Source organism: Myxine glutinosa, chromosome 3 (assembly GCF_964187855.1).
Source record: "Myxine glutinosa chromosome 3, kmMyxGlut1.1, whole genome shotgun sequence".
Lineage (NCBI taxonomy): Eukaryota > Metazoa > Chordata > Myxini > Myxiniformes > Myxinidae > Myxine > Myxine glutinosa.
The window spans coordinates 216,996,877-217,021,856 of NC_136263.1; the positions used below are offsets into that span (position 1 = coordinate 216,996,877).

The 24,980-nt window shown below is 46.2% G+C and overlaps 1 protein-coding gene across 13 annotated transcripts in view; it reads right to left on the minus strand.

The window, feature by feature from the left end:
- The window catches only part of SMG7 (SMG7 nonsense mediated mRNA decay factor), a 396,971-nt gene that overhangs the window by 353,701 nt on the left and 18,290 nt on the right, over nucleotides 1-24,980 (minus strand). For all 13 annotated transcript variants that reach the window (XM_068109497.2, XM_068109496.2, XM_068109493.2 and 10 more), the window contains exon 3: nucleotides 7,085-7,202. In XM_068109497.2, the coding sequence (XP_067965598.2) occupies nucleotides 7,085-7,202 (118 nt within the window). The remainder of the gene's footprint in view (nucleotides 1-7,084; nucleotides 7,203-24,980) is intronic.

A 24,980-nucleotide genomic window follows, 5' to 3' on the forward strand; every position in this document is an offset into this window, starting at 1 on the left:
TTGTGGTTGGATATTGGCATTTGTGGTGCGGTTGCAGAATGGTGTTGTGGATGGGTGCATTAGTGTTGTGGAAATGGCTGGGCGTGTAGCCTGTTAGTGTGTGTAGTTGGTTGAGCACTCCACCACTGTGAGGATGTCGGCCAGGTGAGGCCGCAGGTGGGCTCTGGGAGCCGGTAGAGTTGTGGATGGGGCCCGAGGATCCGGAGGACGGACCCGGGTAGCCCAGTGCCAGAGAGGGCACCGAGTGGGGAGAGTGCCAGAGGGCCTTCCCCTGGTAGTTAGGTTAGGGTAAGGAGCAGGTAAGCTCGGAGGCAACTGCAGTGGTGGAGGTGTGCAGGTGGGTAGACCCACTGGGAGAGGTACACGCCGCAGCCCAGAAATTGTGCGAGGGCACCGGGAGATGAATCGGGGGAGTGAGACCCCAAATTGAAGAGCACCACAGTTTGGCCAATGGGAATTGGTTTTTTAGAACCCATAGTGTAAGAGGGCCAATGGTTTGGCCGGAGAAAGACCCCGGGTAGTGTAAAGTTGTTAAAGTCATTTAGGAAATAGTTAGGATTGATGAACCTGTCGCACCATACGCAGCCACTTACCTGTGGTGATGATGATGACTCCACACCTGTGTTTTCTTGGTTTGTAGCAGGAAATGAGATTGCTGTGGATTTGTGAGACGCATCACGACGTGGATGAGACATTGGGGTGATTCCATCTCTCCCTCCCTAGGAGGGACTGATGATGAATTGGTAATGGCAAATTTTGATGTGCAGTTGGAGATGGCAAATTTTGATGAGAGTTGAAAATGGCAAATTTGATTGGTTAGGAGGGAGAGAAGACGAATTTGGTTTATGGGAGGAACGGGGAAGACAGTAGGGATGTTTGTTGATTTGTAAAGTAGATGTTTATGGGTAGTGTTGTGTTTTGTGGATACAGTAAGGGGTAAGGGAGGGGCCATGTAGGTTACCTGGTGGGGGGGGGGGGGCGTACGATAGGAACGTACCTGTCTCACCTGGTTCCCATGTGCCCCCAGTGTGCATCACCTTACATTGCGTGCACTTTTGCGCCCTTACCACCTTACTCACTTGTCTGCTTCTTTTGTCTCCCACCTCCGAGGATCTGGCTTTGGGGTAGAGAGAGAGAGGAGAGAGAGGTGCTGGCTGCGCAGTTGTGGGCCTGCACTTTCGCTGTTTGCTGCCGGGATCGATACACCATATGGACCGCAATGTTTGTGGCCACCCACAATGGACCGCAGTTCGTTTGCGGCCAAGCACCACCCGTTGATGGACCTATGGGTCAACGTGGCACCTATGCCATAAAGGTGAACCACTGTTAATTAACACCACTGAAGGCCACACGAAGAGCAAGAGACACCTGCAGGGTTAGGGGTTGTCGAATTTATTTTTATTCCAATGAACAATGGTGACTGCACCGATTGGTGGTGGGGTGGTGCTTTTGATGCTGGGAAAGGGTGCTCTGCACGTTATTAAAGGCCGTTGGCCACAGAGCACTCGTGGGTTGGTGTATCGATGCTGGCAAGCGCGCTCTCTCTATGCATAACATCTGCATGTGTTCCTCCAAAAAAAAAACAGGTCCTGGATCGTAGTGTAAATAGCAGCGTAGTCGTGTAAATAATGCTCCCTACCGGCTGTATGTTTAGTTTGAGAATTCTTTCCGGATTCGGTTATCCTGTGGGTGTGTTTCTGTGAGGAGAAGGGTGCAACGTCGCAGGGGGACATATTTACTCATTTGTGAATATCTGTAAAACTGTCGCACTCAGGGTAGAGTTAATAGTAGAGGGAACTACATTGCGTGCCACACTAAAGTAGGTAAAAATTTATCGGGTCGGGACGCCCCGAGGGTAGAGAAGGGTGCAATGTTGCGAATATGGAATTTGGCCTCCATATCCGCTTGTAAATATTCCCCTATTTTCTCCAATACTCCCCAACTTTCCCCAATCCCCCATTCCCTAGTCCCATTGCATGTAAATAACAATCAGTAGAGCCGACCTTCCCCTTATTCCCCCATTAAATGTCGTGCCCAGGTCCACCGCACCACACGTAGACAACTTTCGGACATCTTCCTAGTTATTCTTAATCTATGTCAGTTAAGGCCTCGTTTCCATTAATTATGACTCTTCGTTGCACCAGAATGTGATTATATGGCATCAGTAGTGAGTTTAGGACCTTTCCCATACCTCCTCCCATCTTCTTCCCCAAACAACAACTACAACAACAATTACAACTACAACTACGACTACAACAACAGAGGGGCGGGGAGTGTGCGTCCTCACACCGGCTCGGTTACCCGCCATGACCATGCGCTCCACGGCGTTACCCCGAAGGGGCTGGCTGTCAGCTCCTCGTCAGGGGCGGAGCCAGTAACCCCCCCACGCACCCAATGAGAAGCAACGTGCCGATTCCATCTGGGACGGAGCTAACGAGCCGAGGGCGTGTCACTCCCCGCCGGATATACGCAGCCCCGCGCCGGATGTGACGTGAGATGCGCCTCAGCTTGGAGAGAGAAGCCACCGCCACCCCCAGCGCGACGATACCTCCCCGCATCTTTGGACCGGACCGGACCGTACTGTACCCTGCCCCGAGCCCAGGAGGACCTGGAGCCATCGATACCCGCTTTCCTGTCATCAACCCCCGTGTGAGTCAGCCGTTGTCCCGTTTGTCTGTCGTCTGTCCGGGGTTAATATAAGAGTGTGTCTAAGTGCCTGTCTTTCTGTGATTATACCTCTAGCCCCTGTAATCTGACCTTTCCGTACGAATATAATCTCCTCCGGAGGTCTTGAGAATTGAAACATTGGTGTCGTATTGTGTTATTGTAATCCAGCCGGGTGTCTTCTTTTTCTTATTGAGCCAGCATCGCGCGACTAGTCAACGTTCGGGCACAATCGGGTAACTTGTGCAGACGTGGTCATACCATAAAACCGCTCGGTAAATAACATCCAAGCCACGTCCGTAACAATATATATATATATATACATACATATATATATATATACATACATATATATATATATATATATATATATATATATATATATACACACATATACACACACACACACACACACACACACACACACACACACACACACACACACACACACACACACACACACACACACACACACACACACACACACACACACACACACACACACACACACACACACACACACACACACATATATATTGTGAGAAACAACCTTGTTCTCACCAAATTAGTGCCCCGCCCACCACGTCACGTGACCTCCTTTCAGCCTCACGCGATTGGGTGGCGATTCGGCACGCGATTGGTGGACGGGGAGAGAGCCGGCCGCCATCTTGTGGGACGGACGTGGCTCGAAGGCGTCGAGTGGAAAATAGAAAAACGGGGATTTTTTAAGCCTCACGACAGCCGAGTTGTGCTGATCGTTTATAGTTCTGTATTTTAAGAGTGAGTAACTCCGAAAGAGAACGAATGATTCCCGGATATCGTAGATTGGAACTGTGAGTCATATTGCCTGTGTCGTGTTTGGAGCTTCTGGTGCCGACAGTTCCTGCAGGCTTTGTGCTGTGTATTCCACTCTGTTACCATCCATTGTTTTTGAGATCGAGCCAATAAATCATCGTGCCTACCCCTAGAGGCCGGTTAAAACACAGTTGTGTTTATTGAGTTCTCTTTGTCCACCCCGTGGACTACTTGAAGCCCGGACATTAACGTCAGTATTCCGGGCTGGAAGCATTTAACAGCCGGGATCGCGACAATATATATATACAGACTTGGCATTTAATATGGAATATTTCTTTTGTGGGGGTGAACTTACTTTTCAAGATGTCTTAGAACCAAAAGTTCATTGGAATTATGTTGAAATTATTCTAGATTTTGTTAATGTGACCTTTAAAAGAAACAAAAACCACATTTGACATTTTGAAACAAATAAATTGATCCTTGAAAGTGATGTGAACTGATATCGAACTCAATTCATGCACAGTAGTGTGTTAAACTTCTGTACGTTTTCCAGAAGTATCTCTTTATTTTGCACATTAGCCAAAAAATTTTTTTTACAAAAACAAAAGTTAAATTACGACTGGGATTACGGACAGTAAAATTACAGTTCAGTACTTCATGTAACACCCACGAGCATTCAGGAGAGCATGTACACGTTGAGGCATGCTGTTCATGAGATTTGCCAAGGTTTGGACAGGAATCGCTTGCCATGCAGTGACAATAGCCTGCTGCAATTCACGCAAAGAGGTCGGCTGCTGGTCCAAGTGGTCGATTTTACGCGTTAATTCTGCCCACAAGTTCTCCATCGGATTCATATTCGGGGACATGGCAGGCCACTCCATATGCTCTACACCACGGTCAGCAAGAAAGTATTGGATCATGCGAGCACGATGAGGCCGTGCATTTTCATCTTGGAAGAAAAAGTTTCCTCGAAAGGCTGCACGAGCAAATGGAAGCAATGTTTCTTCCAGAATGGCCCTGCACTTGAACTGGTTCAGGTTTCCATTCAGAACAACCAGGTCAGTTTTGCCCCCTGCATGAAAAGCAGCCCAAACGGTCACCCCACCACCTCCAGCTTGGACTCTTGGCACGATACAATCTTTGTTGTAGGCTTCATGCACTTGTCTGCGCACTCGGACACGGCCATCCTGACGATAGACCAGAAATCTAGACTCGTCACTGAAGATCACATGATTCCAGTGTCCTGGCTAACATTGACGGTGCTCTCTGGCCCACTGCAATCGGGGCTGGCGGTGTTGTCTGGTCAGGCGTGGCTTTCTCAGGGGGCGCCTGGCACGATAGCCTGCTTGAACCAGTCATTGATTGACTAGCCTTCTGGATACAGGCACATTTGTCAGTTGCTGCCAGTCAGCCCTAAGCCGATTAGCTGACTTGGTACGGCCATTGCGTGACTAACCGGTGCAGCTGGCGATCATCCCTCCTTGTGGTTCTGCGGGGACGTCCTGGCCTCGGTATTGGAGTAGGGACACCCCTCTGAGCATTTCGTTTCAGGATCTTTGACACCTGACCTTGAGTGATGCCATACTGCCGAGCAATAGCACGCTGTTTCATGCCGTAATTTCGTATGACATGACAAACAGCATTGTCGAGTTGACGGACCAGCTCCAGAGGAAGTGGCAATAACTTTTGGAGACGTGCAGCAGTTGTTTTCCACTAATACAGAACGCAACAACCCTTGGATACCCGACTGTGAAGCCAATCATCAAATGCACCTGTCCGTACATTTTGCCACACCACCTGTGATATAATCCTGTTGTTGACTTCTTGCTGCGACAGACAATCAGTGACATGGTTCTTTCAACAAATAAATCACCAAAGTGTAAAAGAAACTCACCAGATTGATATACTGAGTTAAGAAAGTAAACCCAAGTCAAGAAAAAAAAAAAATTCCATATTAAATGCCAAGTCTGTGTGTGTGTGTGTATATATATATATATATATATATATATATATATATATATATATATATATATATATATATATATACATACATATATATATATATATATATATATATATATATATATATATATATACAGTGATCCCTCGTTTATCGCGGGGGTTACGTTCCAGAACCCCCCGCGATAGACGAAAATCCGCGAAGTAGCGACCATATTTTTATTTTATTATTTATATATATTTTAAAGCTTTATGACCCTCCCCACACTCTTATTAACCTTTCCCATACTCTTATAAACACTTCCTATACTCTTAAACACTTTTTACACTCTTAAACATACGTAATTTTAACAACATATAAAATTCTAATGGGTACTCACCATTGAAGATACTGTAGCTACCCATGGGTTCCCCAAGCAAGACCAGCATCAGAATCTCCTTGCTCCAGCCGGTGACGTCACCGGCGGGGATCCCCGGCGCGAGAGTGGCTGGTCACGTGACCGCTAAAGCGTGCTGCGCTTTGCGGGTATAATCAGCTACACCTGTTGATCACGTGACCACCAAGCACGCCACGCTTGAGAGGCGTGGCTTTCGGTTTCGGTTTCTGGTTGTGCTTTATAATGCAGCCCGATAAACGGGCTTTTCAGTGTTCCCGAGTTGGTTTTGAGAATAAATATCTTCTCGGACGAGTTTGTGTCTTGCCCGTCATTTCGTCCGTATCAAGCAAGAGCCCCGGCTCTTCAATACTACAACTTGCGTGATGAAGATGATGATGAATTAGCTGTGCAGTACTGATGACGATGAAGGTGATGACGATGATGAATGTACTGCACAGCCAGAAAGAGCATTACAGTTACCCATTACGTGGGTAACTAGCGCAAGCTGCCGCATCTGCGTTTTCCATACGCACGACTCTTTGTCTACCCTTCTACTGTACACTATGTAGTATGTACAGTATTTTATTTCTTGTAATATGTTTTAAATACTGTATTTTTCTTATTTCTTTACGTTTTTTTTATTTTTTAGGCTAGAAAATGCTTATTTTACCACAAAAATATTTAAAATAATAGTATATAAAAATACATTTATACCGCAAAATCCCGCGATATAGCGAAAAATCGGCGATATAATTTTACATATACTAGCGAGAAAAACCCGCGATGTACCGAAGCCGCGAAAAGTGAACCGCGATATAGCGAGGGATGACTGTGTATATATATATATATATTATATATATATATATATATATATATATATATATATATATATATATATATATATATATATATATATATATACACACATGCTTAATCATATAATAAATCCTTTTCCCACAAGATTCTTATAAACTATGGCATTGTATTGTTAAGATTCATCAATGAACTGAACTACATCGGAGTTTGTTGTCATTATAATGCATTTTAGCAATTAAGAGGACAAGGGACAGGTTTTCATTGAAATGCCTGCGATAACTCGCTTACCTGTAGAAGTTTTATACTTCTACACTGGCGAGCACGGCCCTGCGCTTCCGGGAGTGCCAATTCCAGCAATAGTACAAATGTTGTTGATCAGAGTAAGAAATCATCCTGATTATGCAATTGCACTGAATGAGCTTGTGTTGCCACTCAGGCCAACACCAGAATCAAAGTAATGGAAGAACACTCACAGGTCTTGTTCCACTTTCTTATCCAAAGCAAACTCCAGATCAATGACCAGCATCTTCTGGTAAACATCCTGCAGACTTTGCCTCGATGTCCAGACATCGGCAGGACCAAGAGCCGTATCTATGAACGAGCAGATTTCAGCAAAGCAAAATAATAGCAGGGTTCATAACTTGATAACGAATAATTTCTCTAACATCAAGTTTAATATCAACAACAGATATACAGATTAAATAAAATGAAAAGAACGTAGCTGGTGGCATCATACCAGTCGAGTATACAATATTACATGTCATTGCCACCCAGAGCAGGGATGAGATAGCTGCACCATGTTAGTTTGTGGTCATCTTGGAGGTTGCATCAATGAAAATGCAACTGAACTGTTTGACTACACTTGTGTTGCCACAACCACTGCACAAATAAATAAGAAAGCATCACATTTGTACAGTACGCAATATAAAGTTGACCAAAATAACAGCTAGATAAATAGCCTCAAGTGGGCTGACGGTCATCTGATTTTGGGGAACCTTCCACTACTTCACAAAAAAATTGACAGAACAACTAAAACTAGTAAAGGTTTTCAGGGGACAGTCAAATGGAATTTGGACAAGACAAGTTCACCAAGTTTTCCCTTCCACTGCTGTGATTGCAAGTTTACAGCAACATCCTCATTCACTCCATGTCCTCCTCCCCTCACTCTTTTTCATCTCCATGTCCCTTATTCCTCCAAGTCTCTCTCTCGTTTGGCTCTCAACAATGCTATTGGTGTGTTCCCCATCCCCATTCTCATAATAAACATTTTCATAAATGTTTTGTTCTGTTATGTCCTGGTCCGTTCCATTCGGTTCCGTTCCGTTCCGTTTTCTCGCTCCTCAACGACCTCGACTATGGATACAAAAAAAACAAGACCAAAAGTCTAACAGCGGCGTAGCCGGGATTGCTTGATACTTTAGTTGAAGAGGATAGTATGACCTGGGTGGGGATACCAGTTAGCAAATAATGTAAGTATCAAAAAAAAATTGCATTGAGACTGGTTTATTCTATGTTTCTAGTCAACAATGAACCAACCCCACACCGCTTCAATCCAGAAACTTTGCAATAACGACAAAGGGATTGCAGTGTTCCAATTATATTTACTATATTATTAGTATTAACGCTATTATTATTACTAGGGCATTGCCCGTACTATATCTATATCTAAAATTATATCCCCCCCCTCTATTTACATGAAATGGTTTGGTCCAAAGCGAACGGCTTCCGGAGTTTGGTAAAGAAATCGCCATCGCGTGCACAAACGCGCAGGAAAGCGAATGAATCGCAAATTCGTTTTTATTAGTTTTAAAACATAGTTTAACGCCAACATAGTTTGCAAACGTGAAATAAATGAATACGCTCTCAAATGTGCCATCCGAGGCAGAGTGTGTCCGCCACGTTCGGCACACGCGATAGTTCGCTGCTCTGATTGGTTGAATCGTTTTTTGGACATAGCTCGGTAAGTAATTGTCCGATTAATATGAAACCTTGAAAAGGCACATCCTCGGGTCCCCAGCAATATACCTGGCAAGTTAAAAGTATATCGGACCCGTGGTTGTCGAGAAACAGCGGTCACAGACAAACAAATGTACAAACAGAGATTACTGGAATTATAGATAGATGAAAACAATACCGCTGTATTGTAATAACTAGTGAGATACCCGTGCTATGCACGGGTGGGAGGCCAGAAGCTAACAGGCAATGCAGATACGGCGAATGCTAAAGCATGAAACCAATAAATTCCACATTCCTGTAGCACCTTCAGTCGCACATCAGATATGGACAGCAAGTTCGTGAAGGACTTCCATGAAAAACGTACCGGTTCGCAAACAAACGGGTACGTTCACGTATAGAAACATCGATCGTGGGTCCGAGACGAATCCGCATATGGTGATCCGCGAAGTTCACGTTCAGAAAGTAGAAACCATCACAGCATGTCATCATTCACTGAAACTCGATATCTCTTTTTTCATTCCAAACAACATAACTCTAATCACAAAATAAACTTTTAACAACATTGTTAATGTTTCCTTCATTGTAAAAACTACCAAGTCAATAGTTAAAAGGATTTTGAGCCGAAAGGTGTTACGGCCTCGGCAAGATCGATGGAGACAGCAATCTGTTGGCTTATACACCGCCCAAATAGCTATGTGGAATTCTTTCATCGAGAGATTAAACCCACGTCGTTTGAACTTTGGCAGAGGTCATTATTTACTTTTAATGATGTCTATATAGGAATCAAAAAGAAGATAATTGGTTTTGGGTCGTCCTTTCCGCATATCTCGTGGGATTGTGAGTTGGAGAGACGGCCGTGAAGGCGGGGAGGGGGTTGGCATTCTCTCAAGCAGGGATTCAACCCATGTCCTTATAAAAGGTCTTTGTCTGAGGTCACCGAGTCCAATCGGTGCAGCTGTGCAGTGATCAGTGCAGTTGTTTGTGCGGCAACCGGGAAAATAACGTTATGCGGGAGTCCAAACCTGAAAATGCTGGAAGCCAAAGCTGAAATTGGAAAAACAATATAGCCGATTTTACTCCAGGAGATCCCAGAATTAGGCCGGAAAAAATATATTGCTGGTCTCTGGTCAGACCAAAGTTCCAGAAATGATGCGGCAATGCGGTTTTTTTTTTCTTTTCTTTTTTTTGAAAAGCATGGATTGCACATATAAAGGTGTTGTTGTTTGTGTCCTCATGCCTTGCGGTCCTCCTCATCTGCCGTGGCACCGTCCAGATAAATTAAAGACAGCCAATGGGACTTGTAGGCCTTTTTTGTAAATAATGAACACAAGCTTGTTATTTTAAAATGTATTTATTCTGAAAATCATTAAGTTCTTCAAGCATATTATAGACTGCCATTTCGTTCTCGAGATCGCCTCGCCGTACCGTGACACATTCCAATGCATCGATCGCGTCAACACTGCCCATGCGCAAGTGGTCCAACAGGCCGATGGTCTCACACGATCTCTTCTCCCAGTCCACCAGATTATCACAGACACTTACAACTTCATGACGAACGAGATAGGATCCAGGCCTAACTAACGAGACCACCCGCAACTCTCTAGGCCTTCTGATTGCTTCACACGAACCCGACAAAGAACGTCTTCGTTTCAATAAATGACAATATCCAGCCGATTGGATTCATGACGTCACGACACACAACACTACTCATATCTTTGGAACGGCTGGTTGGATTTGGACAAACGAAACGTAGTTTTGTAGGGGAGAACCGTACGCGAACGTCGATACCAATGGCGACCCTTACAGACCCGTATTTCCGAGATAGCGCGCGGCACGGCAACAACAGGCGCACGCTGTTGTAGGTACCGTTGGAAATAAAATAAAATAAAAATGTTGACGCACAGGGTCAAAATCGATGCGCGCGCTGACCAGAGACCGGAAATATATTTTTCTCGGCCTTCCCCACCCAAAATATCATTGTGATCGGTTCAGCCGTTTTTGTGGTACCTTCGAACAGACGGACGGACATTTGGTGAATTATCGTAACTAGCAACAGTAACCTGCCATATGGGCGGGGCTTCAATTGGGAGGCCCAAATGAAAAGGCTAAATATCAGAAATTGAAGGCTTTTTTTCTTTTAAACGATTTATAGAAACATCCGTTAAATCTCGATTGGTGCAACCGTTTGTGCGGCACCCGGGAAAATAACATCATGCGGGAGCAAGTATCAGCAGGATGTGGCAGTGTGGGAGGCCACGTTTCTGATCCTCCTTCATGCCGAAGTAGCCCACCACTTCTCCAAGCATTCCGCTCTTCAGATCCGCCATGACAGATTTAAGCTTGACACTGAAGCCGCGTGCAGTTAGAACTCCCGGTCATATGTACTCCCGATACGTGTTTCCTTCATTGTAAAAACTTCCAAATCAACAGTTAAAAGGCTTTTGAGCCGATAGCTGTTACGGCCTTGGCAAGATCGATGGAGACATCGATCTGTTAGCGTATTCACCGCCCAAATAGCTATATGGCAATTCTCTCATGTGGAGATTAAACTAATCGTGTTCACAATCGCTATGTCGTATGTACTCCCGATTCGTGTTTTCTTCAGTTGAAATGGGTTAGAATTCTCCCAAGCAGGGATTCAACCCGTGTCCTTATAAAAGGTCTTTTTCCGAGGTGACCGAGTTCGATCGGTGCAGCCATCGGTGCAGCCGTTTGTGCGGCACCCGGGAAAACAACATCGTCACAATGAGAACAATTAACGTTATGCGAACGCGAATGTTATGCGTGAGTCCAAACCTGAGAATGCTGGAGAATAAAGCTGAAATTGGGAAACCTAAATAGCCTATTTTATTCCTGGAGATCCCAGGATTATCCACCCAAAATATCGCTGAGATCGGTTCAGCAGTTTTTACGGAACCTTCGAACAGACAGACAGACAGATGGACATTTGGTGAATTATAGCAAGATAATAATCATAACAATAATAATAATAATAATAATAATAATAATAACAAGCGTTACGCCGAGGTCCCCCGTCGGTGAAGTGATGTGAGTTGACAAAGTGGAAGACGCAGAAAACATGCTATGATATATTTCGCTCACAAGGTTCAGACATACATGGCGGCGGCCATCTTGGATTTTGACGTGGCCACCCAATTTTCAATTGCATTCTTCCTTATGCATAGATACACCCACACACCAGATTAGAAGTTGGTACTTCGCTTATTTTTCAACATATTCCGCTCACAGGGTTCAGACATACATGGCGGCGGCCATCTTGGATTTTGACGTGGCGACCCAATTTTCAATAGTGTTCTTCCTTGTGCCTAGATACACCCAAACACCAGATTAGAAGTTGGTACTTTGCATATTTTTCAAGATATTACGCTCACAAGGTTCAGACATATATATGGCGGCGGCCATCTTGGATTTTGACGTGGCGACCCAATTTTAAACAGCGTTCTTCCTTGTGCCTAGATACACCCACACACCAGATTAGAAGTTGGTACATCGCTTATTTTTCAACATATTTCGCTCACAAGTTTCAGACATATATATGGTGGCGGCCATCTTGGATTTTGACGTGACGACCCAATTTTCAATAGCGTTCTTCCTTATGCCGAGATACACCCACACACCAAATTAGAAGTTGGTACTTCGCTTATTTTTCAAGATATTTCGCTCACAAGGTTCAGACATATATATGGTGTCGGCCATCTTGGATTTTGACGTGGCGACCCAATTTTCAATGGCGTTCTTCCTTATGCCTAGATACACCCACACACCAGATTAGAAGTTGGTACTTCGCTTATTTTTCAAGATATTCAGCTCACAAGGTTCAGACATACATGGCATCAGACATACATGGCGGCGGCCATCTTGGATTTTGACGTGGGTTGCACCCACACCAAATTTGAATGCGGTCCTTCACTTACGCACGCACGCACACACGCACGGACGGACGGACACACGGACGGAGGGGAAAACCATAGTCCCCCTTTCGCTCCGCTGTGCGACGGGGGACAATAACTAGAACTGCCACTTTAAAACTGCTGGCAGTGATGACTGGTTTCCTCCGCCTTCCCGCTTTCATACAACCCCGCTTTTGATGCAACCCCGCTTTTGATGCAACCCCGCTTTTATCGGACATGCTTTGCTGCATCCCTGCTTTGATGCAACCCCGCTTTGATGCAACCCCGCTTTGATGCAACCCCGCTTTGATGCAACCCCGCTTTGATGCAACCCCGCTTTGATGCAACCCTGCTTTGATGCAACCCCGCTTTGATGCAACCCCGCTTTGATGCAACCCCGCTTTGATGCAACCCCGCTTTGATGCAACCCCCGCTTTGATGCAACCCCGCTTTGATGCAACCCCGCTTTGATGCAACCCCGCTTTGATGCAACCCCGCTTTGATGCAACCCCGCTTTGATGCAACCCCGCTTTGATGCAACCCCGCTTTGATGCAACCCCGCTTTGATGCAACCCCGCTTTGATGCAACCCCGCTTTGATGCAACCCCGCTTTGATGCAACCCCGCGTTGATGCAACCCCGCGTTGATGCAACCCCGCGTTGATGCAACCCCGCGTTGATGCAACCCCGCGTTGATGCAACCCCGCTTTGATGCAACCCCGCTTTGAGGCAACGCCGCTTTGATGCAACCCCGCTTTGATGCAACCCCGCTTTGATGCAACCCCGCTTTGATGCAACCCCGCTTTGATGCAACCCCGCTTTGATGCAACCCCGCTTTGATGCAACCCCGCTTTGATGCAACCCCGCTTTGATGCAACCCCGCTTTGATGCAACCCCGCTTTGATGCAACCCCGCTTTGATGCAACCCCGCTTTGATGCAACCCCGCTTTGATGCAACCCCGCTTTGATGCAACCCCGCGTTGATGCAACCCCGCGTTGATGCAACCCCGCGCTGATGCAACCCCGCGCTGATGCAACCCCGCGTTGATGCAACCCCGCTTTGATGCAACCCCGCTTTGATGCAACCCCGCTTTGATGCAACCCCGCTTTGATGCAACCCCGCTTTGATGCAACCCCGCTTTGATGCAACCCCGCTTTGATGCAACCCCGCTTTGATGCAACCCCGCTTTGATGCAACCCCGCTTTGATGCAACCCCGCTTTGATGCAACCCCGCTTTGATGCAACCCCGCTTTGATGCAACCCCGCTTTGATACAACCCTGCTTTCATCAGACATGCCTTGCAACAACCTCGATTTTCTATAACCCCGCTTTCATCGGACATGCTTTGCTGCAACCCCGCTTTTATCGGACATGCTTTGCTGCATCCCTGCTTTCATCGGACACGCTTTCATTGGACATGCTTTGATACAACCCCGCTTTCATTGGACATGCTTTGATACAACCCCTCTTTCATCCGACATGCTTTGCAAAAACCCGGCTTTGCTACAACCCCACTTTGATCGGACACTCTTTGATGCAACCCCACTTTGATGCAACCCCACTTTCATTGGACATGCTTTGATACAACCCCTCTTTCATCAGACATGCTTTGCAACAATTTTTTTTCTCCATCAATTTATCCCGAGATGATGCTCAAGAAATTTCATCCTGATCGGATGAAGTTTTGTACTTATCGAATTATGACATCATCATTCACAAGGCTTATTCTCCATGTATAGTTCTTTACAATGAGATATGTCTCAATCTTTTCTACGCAGCACTTTTGGAGATAGAGAGATGAATTTTTTTTCGGTTTTTCCAAGATGGCGGCCATACCATGTGACCTGTGACGTCATAATTGCCATTAAAATATACAGGACGAATCCTGTCGCTCCGACGTCTCTCCGACGGTGAAAATTAGCTGTCAATCGGTCCAATTATTGCAGAGGAAATGATTTTTAAAGGAAATAATTCTGAAAAATGGCAGTGGCCATAATCAGTCACATGGCCTCAAAAGAAAAAGTGGTGCGTTTCTTCTTCTTCTTCATCTTTCAACAATAACGACTTCGAGCTTTGAAACCGTACAACCAATCATGTTGAAATTTTAAACACTTTCGTCCTCATCTTTCCCTTTCTTGTCACTCTTCTGTAATCTCTGACACACTATCAACTGCTCTCCCTACCTCCCCCTCTCATCCTTCATCTTACCCTACCCCTCCCCTCCCCTGTCCTGTACCCGATGCTCCCCCTCTCTCTTTATTAACGGTATGGACCTCAAACATCCGGGGCCTTCGCTCAAACCTGACTGATCTCTCCATACAGGTTGCTACTGACAATCCAGACTTGATCTGCATAACAGAAACTTTCCTCCTTCAAGATGTCTCGAATTCCTTAATATCTCTTCCTGGTTACTCCCTCCCTGGTATGACCTCAAACATCTACTCCCTGGTATGATAGACCTGAGCCTCGTCCTGGTGGTGGGGTGGCTATCTTTATCAAAAACTCTCTTCCTCACCCTCCTTGCACTGCCCTCTCTCCACCTCACCCCCAGGAGTATCTCTGGCTACGGCTTCCTCTCCGCTCCCACCTTTTGTTCATATGTGTTCTGTTCCGTCCTCCAAACAGTGATGACTCCATTTACATATCACTGTCTGACAACATGGACCAACTTCTATCCACTCATCCAAACTCTCTCTTCCTCATATGTGGTGACTTCAACTGTCATCATGCCAGCTGGCTGGGTGTGGGTTCCTCTCTCACCAGTCATGGCACCTCAGCAAAGGACTTCTGTGACTCACTGGGATTGACACAATCTGTCAATTTCCTGACCCAGATCTCAGCCAATGGAGTATCTTCTCTTCTAGACTTGTTTATGACAAACTTCCCTGCTAATGTCTGCTGCTCTTCTTCTGCTCCACTCGGTTCTTCTGATCATGTGCTTGTTAAAGTGGACATCTCTCTGGCCATTCTCAGAGAGCCTCCTCAGCGTCGTCGAGTCTGGCATTTCACTCAGGCCGACTGGCACGGTCTTCAAGCAGCCATCAATCATCTGGACTGGTCTCCCATCTCTACTGCCTCTGACATCAATCCTTCCTGGGAATTCTTCCAAAGCAAACTGCTCTCTCTCATGCACAGATTTATCCCATCTCGTCTTCAGTTGTCTTACCCTTCCTCCCGTCCATGGTACACTGAATCTTGTAGTGAGGCAGTTGCCCTGAAACAACTTGCCTTTGCCTCTTGGAAGGCTAATCCAACTGAAGGCAATCTCAGTTCCTTCCACCAAGCTCGGAACAAGAGTGTGTCTACCCTCAGGAGTGCCAGGAAGCACGATCTCTCCACACTCAAGAATGAACTCTCAAACCTGTCTCCTTCCTCCAAATCCCTGGTGGCATCTGGTCAAATCCGTTTCTGCTGTTTGTTCACCCTCCATCCCCTCCCTTACCTCAAATGGCTACACAGTTGACACCGCATGTGACAAAGCCGAATGCCTCAACTCTGTGTTTGCCTCAAAATCTTGTGTCCCAAACCCATCTCTCTCTGTTCCCACCTTACCCAGTCGAACCCAACCGCTCCTGGACTCTGTGTCCTTCTCTCCTGACAAGGTGGAGGAGTTTTTGTCAAACCTCAACTCTGATTCTGCAATTGGACCAGACAGCATCAGCCCACGGGTCCTAAAATCCTGCTCTTCCGCTCCATCTCACCCTCTCTCTGTTATTTTCACCCTCTCTTTTGCTCAAGGTCATCTGCCAGCATCTTGGAAATCAGCAAACATTACCGCTTTACACAAAAAAGGTGCAAAAACATATCCTTGCAATGACAGACCAATCAGGCTGCTCCCAATTATCAGCAAATTCATGGAATCCATCATTGCTTCGGATATCAAATCCTTCCTCTTCTCCAATGGCTTGATCTCCGATCATCAATTTGGATTCAGACCAGGTCATTCTACCCTGGACATGCTGCTTCTGCTGTCTCAACAATGGATGGAGGTCCTCAATGCCTAAACAGGAAATCAGAGCTGTCTCCCTTGATATATCACGTGCCTTCGATACGGTCTGGCACCGAGCTCTGCTCACCAAACTCTCCTCCTATGGTATCCATGGAAATCTCCATGCATGGCTTGCGGACTTCCTCTCTGGTCGTAGTCAACGTGTGGCCCTGAATGGATTTCTCTCATCTCCCCTTCCTGTTCAGGCTGGAGTTCCCCCAAAGCAGTGTTCTGGACCCTGTGCTTTTTCTGGTCTTTATCAATGATCTCTCCGACTCTCTGGAAAATCCTCTCTATCTCTTTGCTGATGACTCCACTCTCTGCCGCTCCATTCCTCTTCCCTCAGATCAGCAGTCTGCAGCCTCCTCACTCTGAAGACCTGGACAAAATCACAGACTGGTCAAACAAGTAGAACATGTCTTTCAATCCTGACAAATCTCACACTCTTACTATGTCTCTCCGAAAAGATTGACTGGACAACCCTCCCATCTACTTTCTCAACAATCCTCTCCAAGAAGCTCTGTCGCTCAAGCTTTTGGGTCTCACTATCTGCCATGATCTTTCTTGGGAAAACCACATTTCCAAGCTGGCCTCCAAAGCCAGTCGCCGACTGGCCATCCTCCGTCGTGCAAAGTCCTTCCTAGTCACACCTGAGCTCCTCACCACATGCAAGGCTTTCATCCGCAGCTCAATGGAATACTGTTCTCCCCTATGGGGCGGTGCTCCTGCCTCACACCGAGCTCGGCTTCACACTGTTGAAACCAAAGCTTTCAGAATCATTGGAATCTCCCGCGATGAAGCTATCTCCGAGGGCCTTTCACTCACTCACCACAGGCAGGTAGGTGGTCTTTCTGTCTTCTACCGACTCCTCTCCGGCCTTGCTCCCCCAGCTCTCTCTGTGCTTTGTCCGCCAAATATTCCTACAGGTCGCACGAGATCTGTCAGCAACCCTCTGATGGTTAAACTGCCGAAATCTCGGCTCTCTGCTCACCTTCACTCTTTCATTCCTCTTTTCTCCCGCCTCTGGAACAAACTCCCACACTCCCTTCAATCCCACTCCTCCCTCCAGGTCTTTAAAACAGCTGTTCACCACCATCTCTTATCTTCCCCCATCCAAAACCTTGATCTTTTCTACCCCCGCTAATTCACCCTAGATCCACCTTGTTTGAAATTCCAACTTCTTTCCTGGAAGTCCTGGCAGTGTCCATACGTTTTATACCTCTCCCACCCTCCCCCCTCCCCCCCTTCCCATGCCTCCCCCCCCCCCCCAAGCCCTCTCCCTCCCACAGATCTCTCGATGTCCCTGCTCTCAAATGTTGTTTGTGTCCTTCCCCCTCTCTCCCCATCTTGTCTACCGCTCCCCATGTTATATGTTTTATGTGTCGGTTTGTCATTCTGTGTGATTAATGTTCGCTCTTTCACGAGCCTCGATCTTGTATACAAAAAAAAACAAAAAAAACACTTATTCCGCTTGATGAGCGCTACATTGCATTAAAATTTCAAGTCAATCAATGCAGCAGTTCAAGAGAAAGAAGCCTTTTATGATTTTCCTTCAATTATTTATTGCGGCCAAACCATGTGACATCAAAACTTCTCAAGTTTTAACTTCCCCCCCATGGGGAACATTTGTGTAAAGTTTCCACTCAATATCTTCACAAATGATTGAGGAGATAGCATTTTAAGTGTCCACTTAAAAACATCATAACTCCAAAACCATGTGACGCATGATGTCATGATCGCTGAACATTTTGTTCGTCATGGGTGTGCAATTATGCATGCAAAGTTTGGGCTCGATCTGTTCAGCCGTTGCGGAGAAAAAGGGGTTTTCGTGTTTTTCACATAAAACAATATGGCAGCCGAACCATGTGACGTATGAGGTCGAAATTTTTTGCATTCTGAGGTTTTTTTTAAACATAGGTTATGTAAAAAAAAATCATATTCGTGGGAGTAAGGGATCTATTTGTCGAATTCTAACCTCATAATCTTAGCACTTTTAATATACTAAATAAACATGTTTTTTGGTCCCATTGCAAAGTTCTTTAGAATGAGCCATGACTCAATTTTTTCCATTGAGCCGTTTGAGATATAGAGGGGCAAAGCTGAAGGTGTTTTCGAAGATGGCGATCATACCACGTGACCTATGACGTCATAATTAGCAGTAAAATATTCTACATGCCTAGCCGATCACTTGATGAAAATTTCTTGTCAATCGGACCAACGGTTGCTGAGAACATTAATTTTAAAGTTTTCAGAGGTCAAAAATAGGGTGGAAGAATAGGTAAAAGAAAAAGAAAAACTCATAGGAAAAACAAAAGGTATTCCTCTGCAACGTAATTGTAGAGGAAACCTAATAATAATAATAATAATAATAATAATAATAATAATAATAATAATAATAAATCTATCTATAATTCCAGTAATCTCTGTATGTCTGTGTGTATGTCTGTGACCGCTGTTTCTCGACAACCACGGGTCCGATATACTTGAAACTTGCCAGGTATATTGCTGGGGACCTGAGGATGTGCCTTTTCAAGGTTTCATATTAATCGGAGAAGTAGTTACCGAGCTATGGCGATTTAGCCGTTCGCCGTTCGCTTTGGCTTTGCGAATGGACCAAACCATTCATGTAAATAGAGGGGGGGGGGGGTTCTGTGGTCGTTCGCTTTGGCTTTGCGAATGGACCAAACCATTTCATGTAAATAGAGGGGGGGGTTCTGTGGTCGTTCCTGCCACGCGGTTTGGAATGTTTTTCCGAACGGGCACCCACGTACGGGCACGTCCTAGTCTATCTATAATTCCAGTAATCTGTGTGTGTGTGTGTGTGTGTGTGTGTGTGTGTGTGTGTGTGTGTGTGTGTGTGTGTGTGTGTGTGTGTGTGTGTGTGTGTGTGTGTGTGTTTGTCTGTGACCGCTGTTTCTCGACAACCACGGGTCCGATATACTTGAAACTTGCCAGGTATATTGCTGGGGACCCGAGGATGTGCCTTTTCAAGGTTTGAAATTAATCGGACAAGTGGTTCCCAAAGTATGGTCACCGTACTCGCAAGCCGTTCGCTTTGGCTTTGCGAATGGACCAAACCATTTCATGTAAATAGAGGGGGGGGTTCTACCGTACTCGCAAGCCGTTCGCTTTGGCTTTGCGAATGGACCAAACCATTTCATGTAAATAGAGGGGGGGGTTCTGTGGTCGTTACTGCCACGTGGTTTCAAAGTTTTTTTTTGTTGTTGTTGTTTGCACGCATGTTTTTTCGCACCCACGTTCGGGCACGCCCTAGTAGTAATAATGGCGTTAATACGAATAATATAGTAAATATAATCCGAACACTGCAATCCCTTTGGCGTTATTGGAAAGTTTCTAGATTGAAGCGATGTATGGTTTGTTCATTGTTGACTCAAAATCTACTATATAAGAGAGAGTCTGTAGTCTGTCTGTCTGTGTGTTGCCATTTTTCTCAGAGATGGCTGAACGGATCTTCGTCAAACTCTCAGAGGTTCATCAGTGAGTGACTGTGAGTGTTGCAAGCACAAAAAAAATATTTTTTGAAAAAATAAAAAAAATGTTTTTTTTGGACTTAAAAAAAAAAAAAAAAAATCGCTCGGCAGTGGCGAAGCTTTTTAAAATTAATGACAGTTATATCCAAGTACACATTCACATAAATAAATACAAAACAATCACCAGACATTTGAACACAAAATCCCCCTCTTCCCCTCCCCCTCTCCTCCTCCTCCTCCTCCCCTTTCCCCCTCCCCCCTCGCCCCTCCCCCTCTTCCCCCCTTCCCACCCCCTATGCCCCCATTCCCCCTCCTCCTCCTCCTCCTCCCCTTTCCCCCTCCCCCCTCCCCCCTTCCGACCCCCTATCCCCCCCTCCCCCGCCCGGCAAAGCCGGGTACTTCTGCTAATATAGAATAAACTAATAGTTGTTTTGTTTTCGTAATAATAATTACAGCGTTAACACCAATAATATAGTAAATATAATCGTAACACTGCAATCCCTTTGTCGTTATTGCAAAGTTTCAAGATTGAAGTGGTGTAGAGTCGGTTCATTGTTAACTCGAAACATAGCGAAAACTAATACCGGGATTAGCTGGCATCGTGCTTGTCTCGTGGTGAAAATAATCCTGACGTTTTGCAGTTTTGTTTTTAGTGTATTTTAATTCATATTTAAATTTAGCAAACGAGGGAGTTCCACCTTGAGCTCCCTGTATTGCATGGTTTGGTGCTGGGGTTCTGCCTCTGAGGCCTACGTGGTTCTGCATTGACCGAACCTCTGATGGTCTCGGTGCCGGCGAGGTGCACCCTCCCTCTCATGTCAGCATGGTCTGCGTGCCAATGTTCGTGGATGTGGTGGTTTTTGTGATGTTCGGGTTCATGAACTTTCGGGCCGCTCTTGCAGTGGCTGGGAGGTTTCTGGGGGTGGGTTTCATCAGTGGGGTTTTGAGCAAGGATCGTGATGGAAGATTGCCTGAAAACTTGCGAGTCGTGAGTGGTGCAATAACCTTAGCTCTGCATTTTTGCCTTCATGCCCCTGCTGTCCTTGGCATGCCGACTAGACAGGAACTGCCCCGGGTTTCGACTCATGTCTGCGTGCCTGGCCCTCCGCTGCGCACCTGGCCCTCCGCTGCGCACATAGCTCTGTGTTGCATGCTTCTCCTTGGTGTTGTCAGCGACGTTTTGGATCTGCCTTGGTGTCACAGATGGACACTCCCTTCCTGCCACGGCTGCCCTCCCTCTGCTCATGACTTGATCTGCTCACCCTCGGGCCCACCACTGTGCCTTTTCCTCTGCACCTCCGCCCTCTGCTTGGTCTGCATGTGGACCTTGGTGTTCTCTGCTGCGTGTGCATGGGACTTCTCCGTGTTTTTCTGCGCAAACGCTGTGGATATCGCCATAGTTGTGGGATGGAAGTCGGGGAGATGGTCAATGTCGCGGCCTCCATGGCTTCTTCGGTCTGGTTAAACTTAAACTTCATGGGGAGACTTGGTACAGCTTTATTATTTTATTTTTTTCTCACTACACTTCCGGGTGCCTTTGCTGTGCACCACTCTGGGTCTACTCGACCACAATTTATTGTTTTGATACACAACACACAACATGCATTTTAAAAGCCATTTTCCCTGCTAGAGCGGGGGTTAGCCTTGCAGTTCCCATGACAATCTTCTCCATTTTTCCCTATTTTCTGCATCTCTCCTTGTTAACACCCTTGCCCACATTTCTTCTTCCACCATCTTTAGCCAAGTCTTACTCGGTCTTCCACGTCCTCTACTTCCTTCTACATTCATTTCCGTCACTCTTCTCAACCAGTCACTTTCATCCTTCCTCAACACATGACCAAACCATCTCAACCTGTTCATCTTCACAGCATCAATCACAGGCTCTATTCCCATCAGCTTTCACAATTCATCATTTGTCTTCCTCTCTCTCAATGATACTCCGCACATCCATCGAACCATTTGCATTTCCACCCTTTCCAACCTTCGTTGCTGCTCTACGTTCATTACCCATGTCTCGCTCCCATAAATCATAACACTTCTCACACATGCAGCATACACCTTTCCCTTCAGCTTCAACGGCACTCCCCTCCTCATCAGCACGCCACTCAGTTCCCGAAACTTCTTCCATGCACATCTCACTCTAGCAACCGTTGCCGAGTCTGATCCACCTTCTCCATTCAGCATGTCTCCGAGGTAGCAAAATGTTTTCACACCTTCCAGCTTCACGCCGTCTCCAAGATCCAACTCAGCATTTCCTCCATCTGTAGCTCCCTCTGTGCACACCTTACATTTGAATGTAGCTGCCACACTGGTTAATGACCCTCTCAGACCACTACATTTTTGATGAACGCACTCAGCGCACATTGTACATTGAATGGCGTTCACTCCGACACCCTTCCTACACACAGCACAGGGCCACTTCCCAGTTCTTTCCACCTCACCACATGCTTTACCACTTGCCATCACCTTCGTCTTTCCGATATTCACCTTCAGACCTTTTGTCTCCATACATTCCTTCCACTTGTTCATCTTTTCCTTCAGTCCATCCATACTTTCCGCAATCAACACCAGATCATCTGCATACAACAACTCCCACGGTAAACCCTCCTTTACGTTCTGAGCCAGCACCTCCATCACAGCTACAAATAGTAGTCGACTTAGTACCGACCCCTGATGCACTCCCACCTTCACCTCAAACTCACCACTGTTCCCGTCCTTTGTCCTTACAGCTGTGCGCGCTCTTTTGTACATTGCCATCACTACTCTGATCAACCATTCCTCCACTCCTAACTGCCTCAATGCCCATGTCAATACTTTGCGTGGAACCCGAACGAATACTTTCTCCAGATCAACAAACCCAAGAAACAACTTCTTCCTCTTCTCCATGTACTTCTCCTGCAACTGCCTCACAATGAAAAGCGCGTCTGTCATTCCTCTTCCTGGCATAAATCCAAACTGCATTTCGTCGATCTTCACTTTCTTCCTTATCCTCCTCTCCAACACCCTTTCCAATACCTTCATTCCATGCTCCAATAACTTTATCACTCGGTACGAGCCACACTCCAGAGGGTCACCTTTCCCCTTTAATAGAGGGACGAGGGTACTCAGTTCCCAATCCACTGGAATGCGGCCTTCTTTCTCCACCAGATTACACATCTCTGTCATTCTCTTCACACCCCAATTTCCTGCTGCCTTCAACATATCTCCCACAACTCCCGTCGGCCCTCCCGCTTTTCTACTCTTCATTGCTTTTATCGCTTCCTCAACTTCCTTCTCAGTTATCTTCTCTGCCGGTCCTAAAACTGGGTTACTCTCTATGTTGCCATCCCATTCATTCTCTGTATTCAACAGCATTTCCATATATCTTTTCCATCTTCCTTTAATTCCGTCTGGGTCCACAACGATTTGTCCCACTTCATCCTTCAAGCAACTCACCCCCATCACATCACACCTCTCTTTCGCTATCTGCTTTGCAATCCTGAATACCGCTCTCTGACCCTCTTCCGAATCCCAGCGTTCTCCGAACATTTTCCTACATGCCTCCTGCGCCTTTGCTACCTCTTTATTTGCAGCCTTCTTGGCTGCCTTATAACTTTCAGGCTCTGCTGTTTCTGCTCCCGTACCCTTCGCCTTCTGCCACTCCTTGAAATTCTTCCTCTTCTCGTCAATCCTCTTTCCAACTTCATCATCCCACCACAATGTTTCCGAGTGCCTCGGTGGTCCTTTTGTCCATCCACATACCTCACCAACGGCTCCCAACAACCTAGCTTTCATCGACATCCAACCACTTTCAAGCTCAACCACATCAAAATTCACATCATCCTCTACCCTATTCAGCCTCTCTTTTAATGCCTCCCTTACTGTCACCTCTTTCAACCTCCACACCTTCATTTTCGGTTGGTACTTCACCCGCCGAGCTCTTCTCGCACCTTTCACCCTTATGTCGCAGACAACCAAGTGGTGCTGTGAAACAGCCTACTCCCCCGGCATCACCTTTGTGTCCCGGAGGTGCCCCCTATCTCGCCTACGCACCAGCAGGTAGTCAACGGTTGTCGTCGACCCCCCTGACGTGGATGTAACAAGCTTATTATCCTCTTTCTGGAACTGAGTATTACAAATCAACAAATCAGCTCCATCAGCAAACTCCAAAATCCTTTCACCTTCTCCATTTCTCACACCATATCCGTAACCCCCATGAACTCCCTCAAAACCATCCATACTCCTTCCCACATGTCCATTTAGGTCTCCTACCACAACAACTTCCTCATCTTTCACGTTTTCCATCAGCTTATTTAGGACCACGGGTCCTAAAATCCTGCTCTGCCGCTCTATCTCACCCTCTCTCTGTTCTTTTCACCCTATCTTTTGCTCAAGGTCATCTGCCAGCATCCTGGAAATCAGCTAACATTACCGCTTTACACAAAAAAGGTGCAAAAACAGATCCTTGCAACTACAGACCAATCAGCCTGCTCCCAATTATCAGCAAAGTCATGGAATCCATCATTGCTTCGGATATGAAATCTTTCCTCTTCTCCAATGGCTTGATCTCTGATCATCAATTTGGTTTCAGACCAGGTCACTCTACTCTGGACATGCTGCTTCTGCTGTCTCAACAATGGATGGAGGTCCTGAATGCCAAACAGGAAATCAGAGCTGTCTCCCTTGACATATCAAGGGCCTTTGATACGGTCTGGCACCCAGCTCTGCTCACCAAACTCTCCTCCTATGGTATCCATGGAAATCTCCATGCATGGCTTGCGGACTTCCTCTCTGGTCGTAGTCAACGTGTGGCCCTGAATAGATTTCTCTCATCTCCCCTTCCTGTTCAGGCTGGAGTTTCCCAAGGAAGTGTGCTGGGCCCTGTGCTTTTTCTGGTCTTTATCAATGATCTCTCTGACTCTCTGGAAAATCCTCTCTATCTCTTTGCTGATGACTCCACTCTCTGCCGCTCCATTCCTCTTCCCTCAGATAGGCAGTCTGCAGCCTCCTCACTCTCTGAAGACCTGGACAAAATCACAGACTG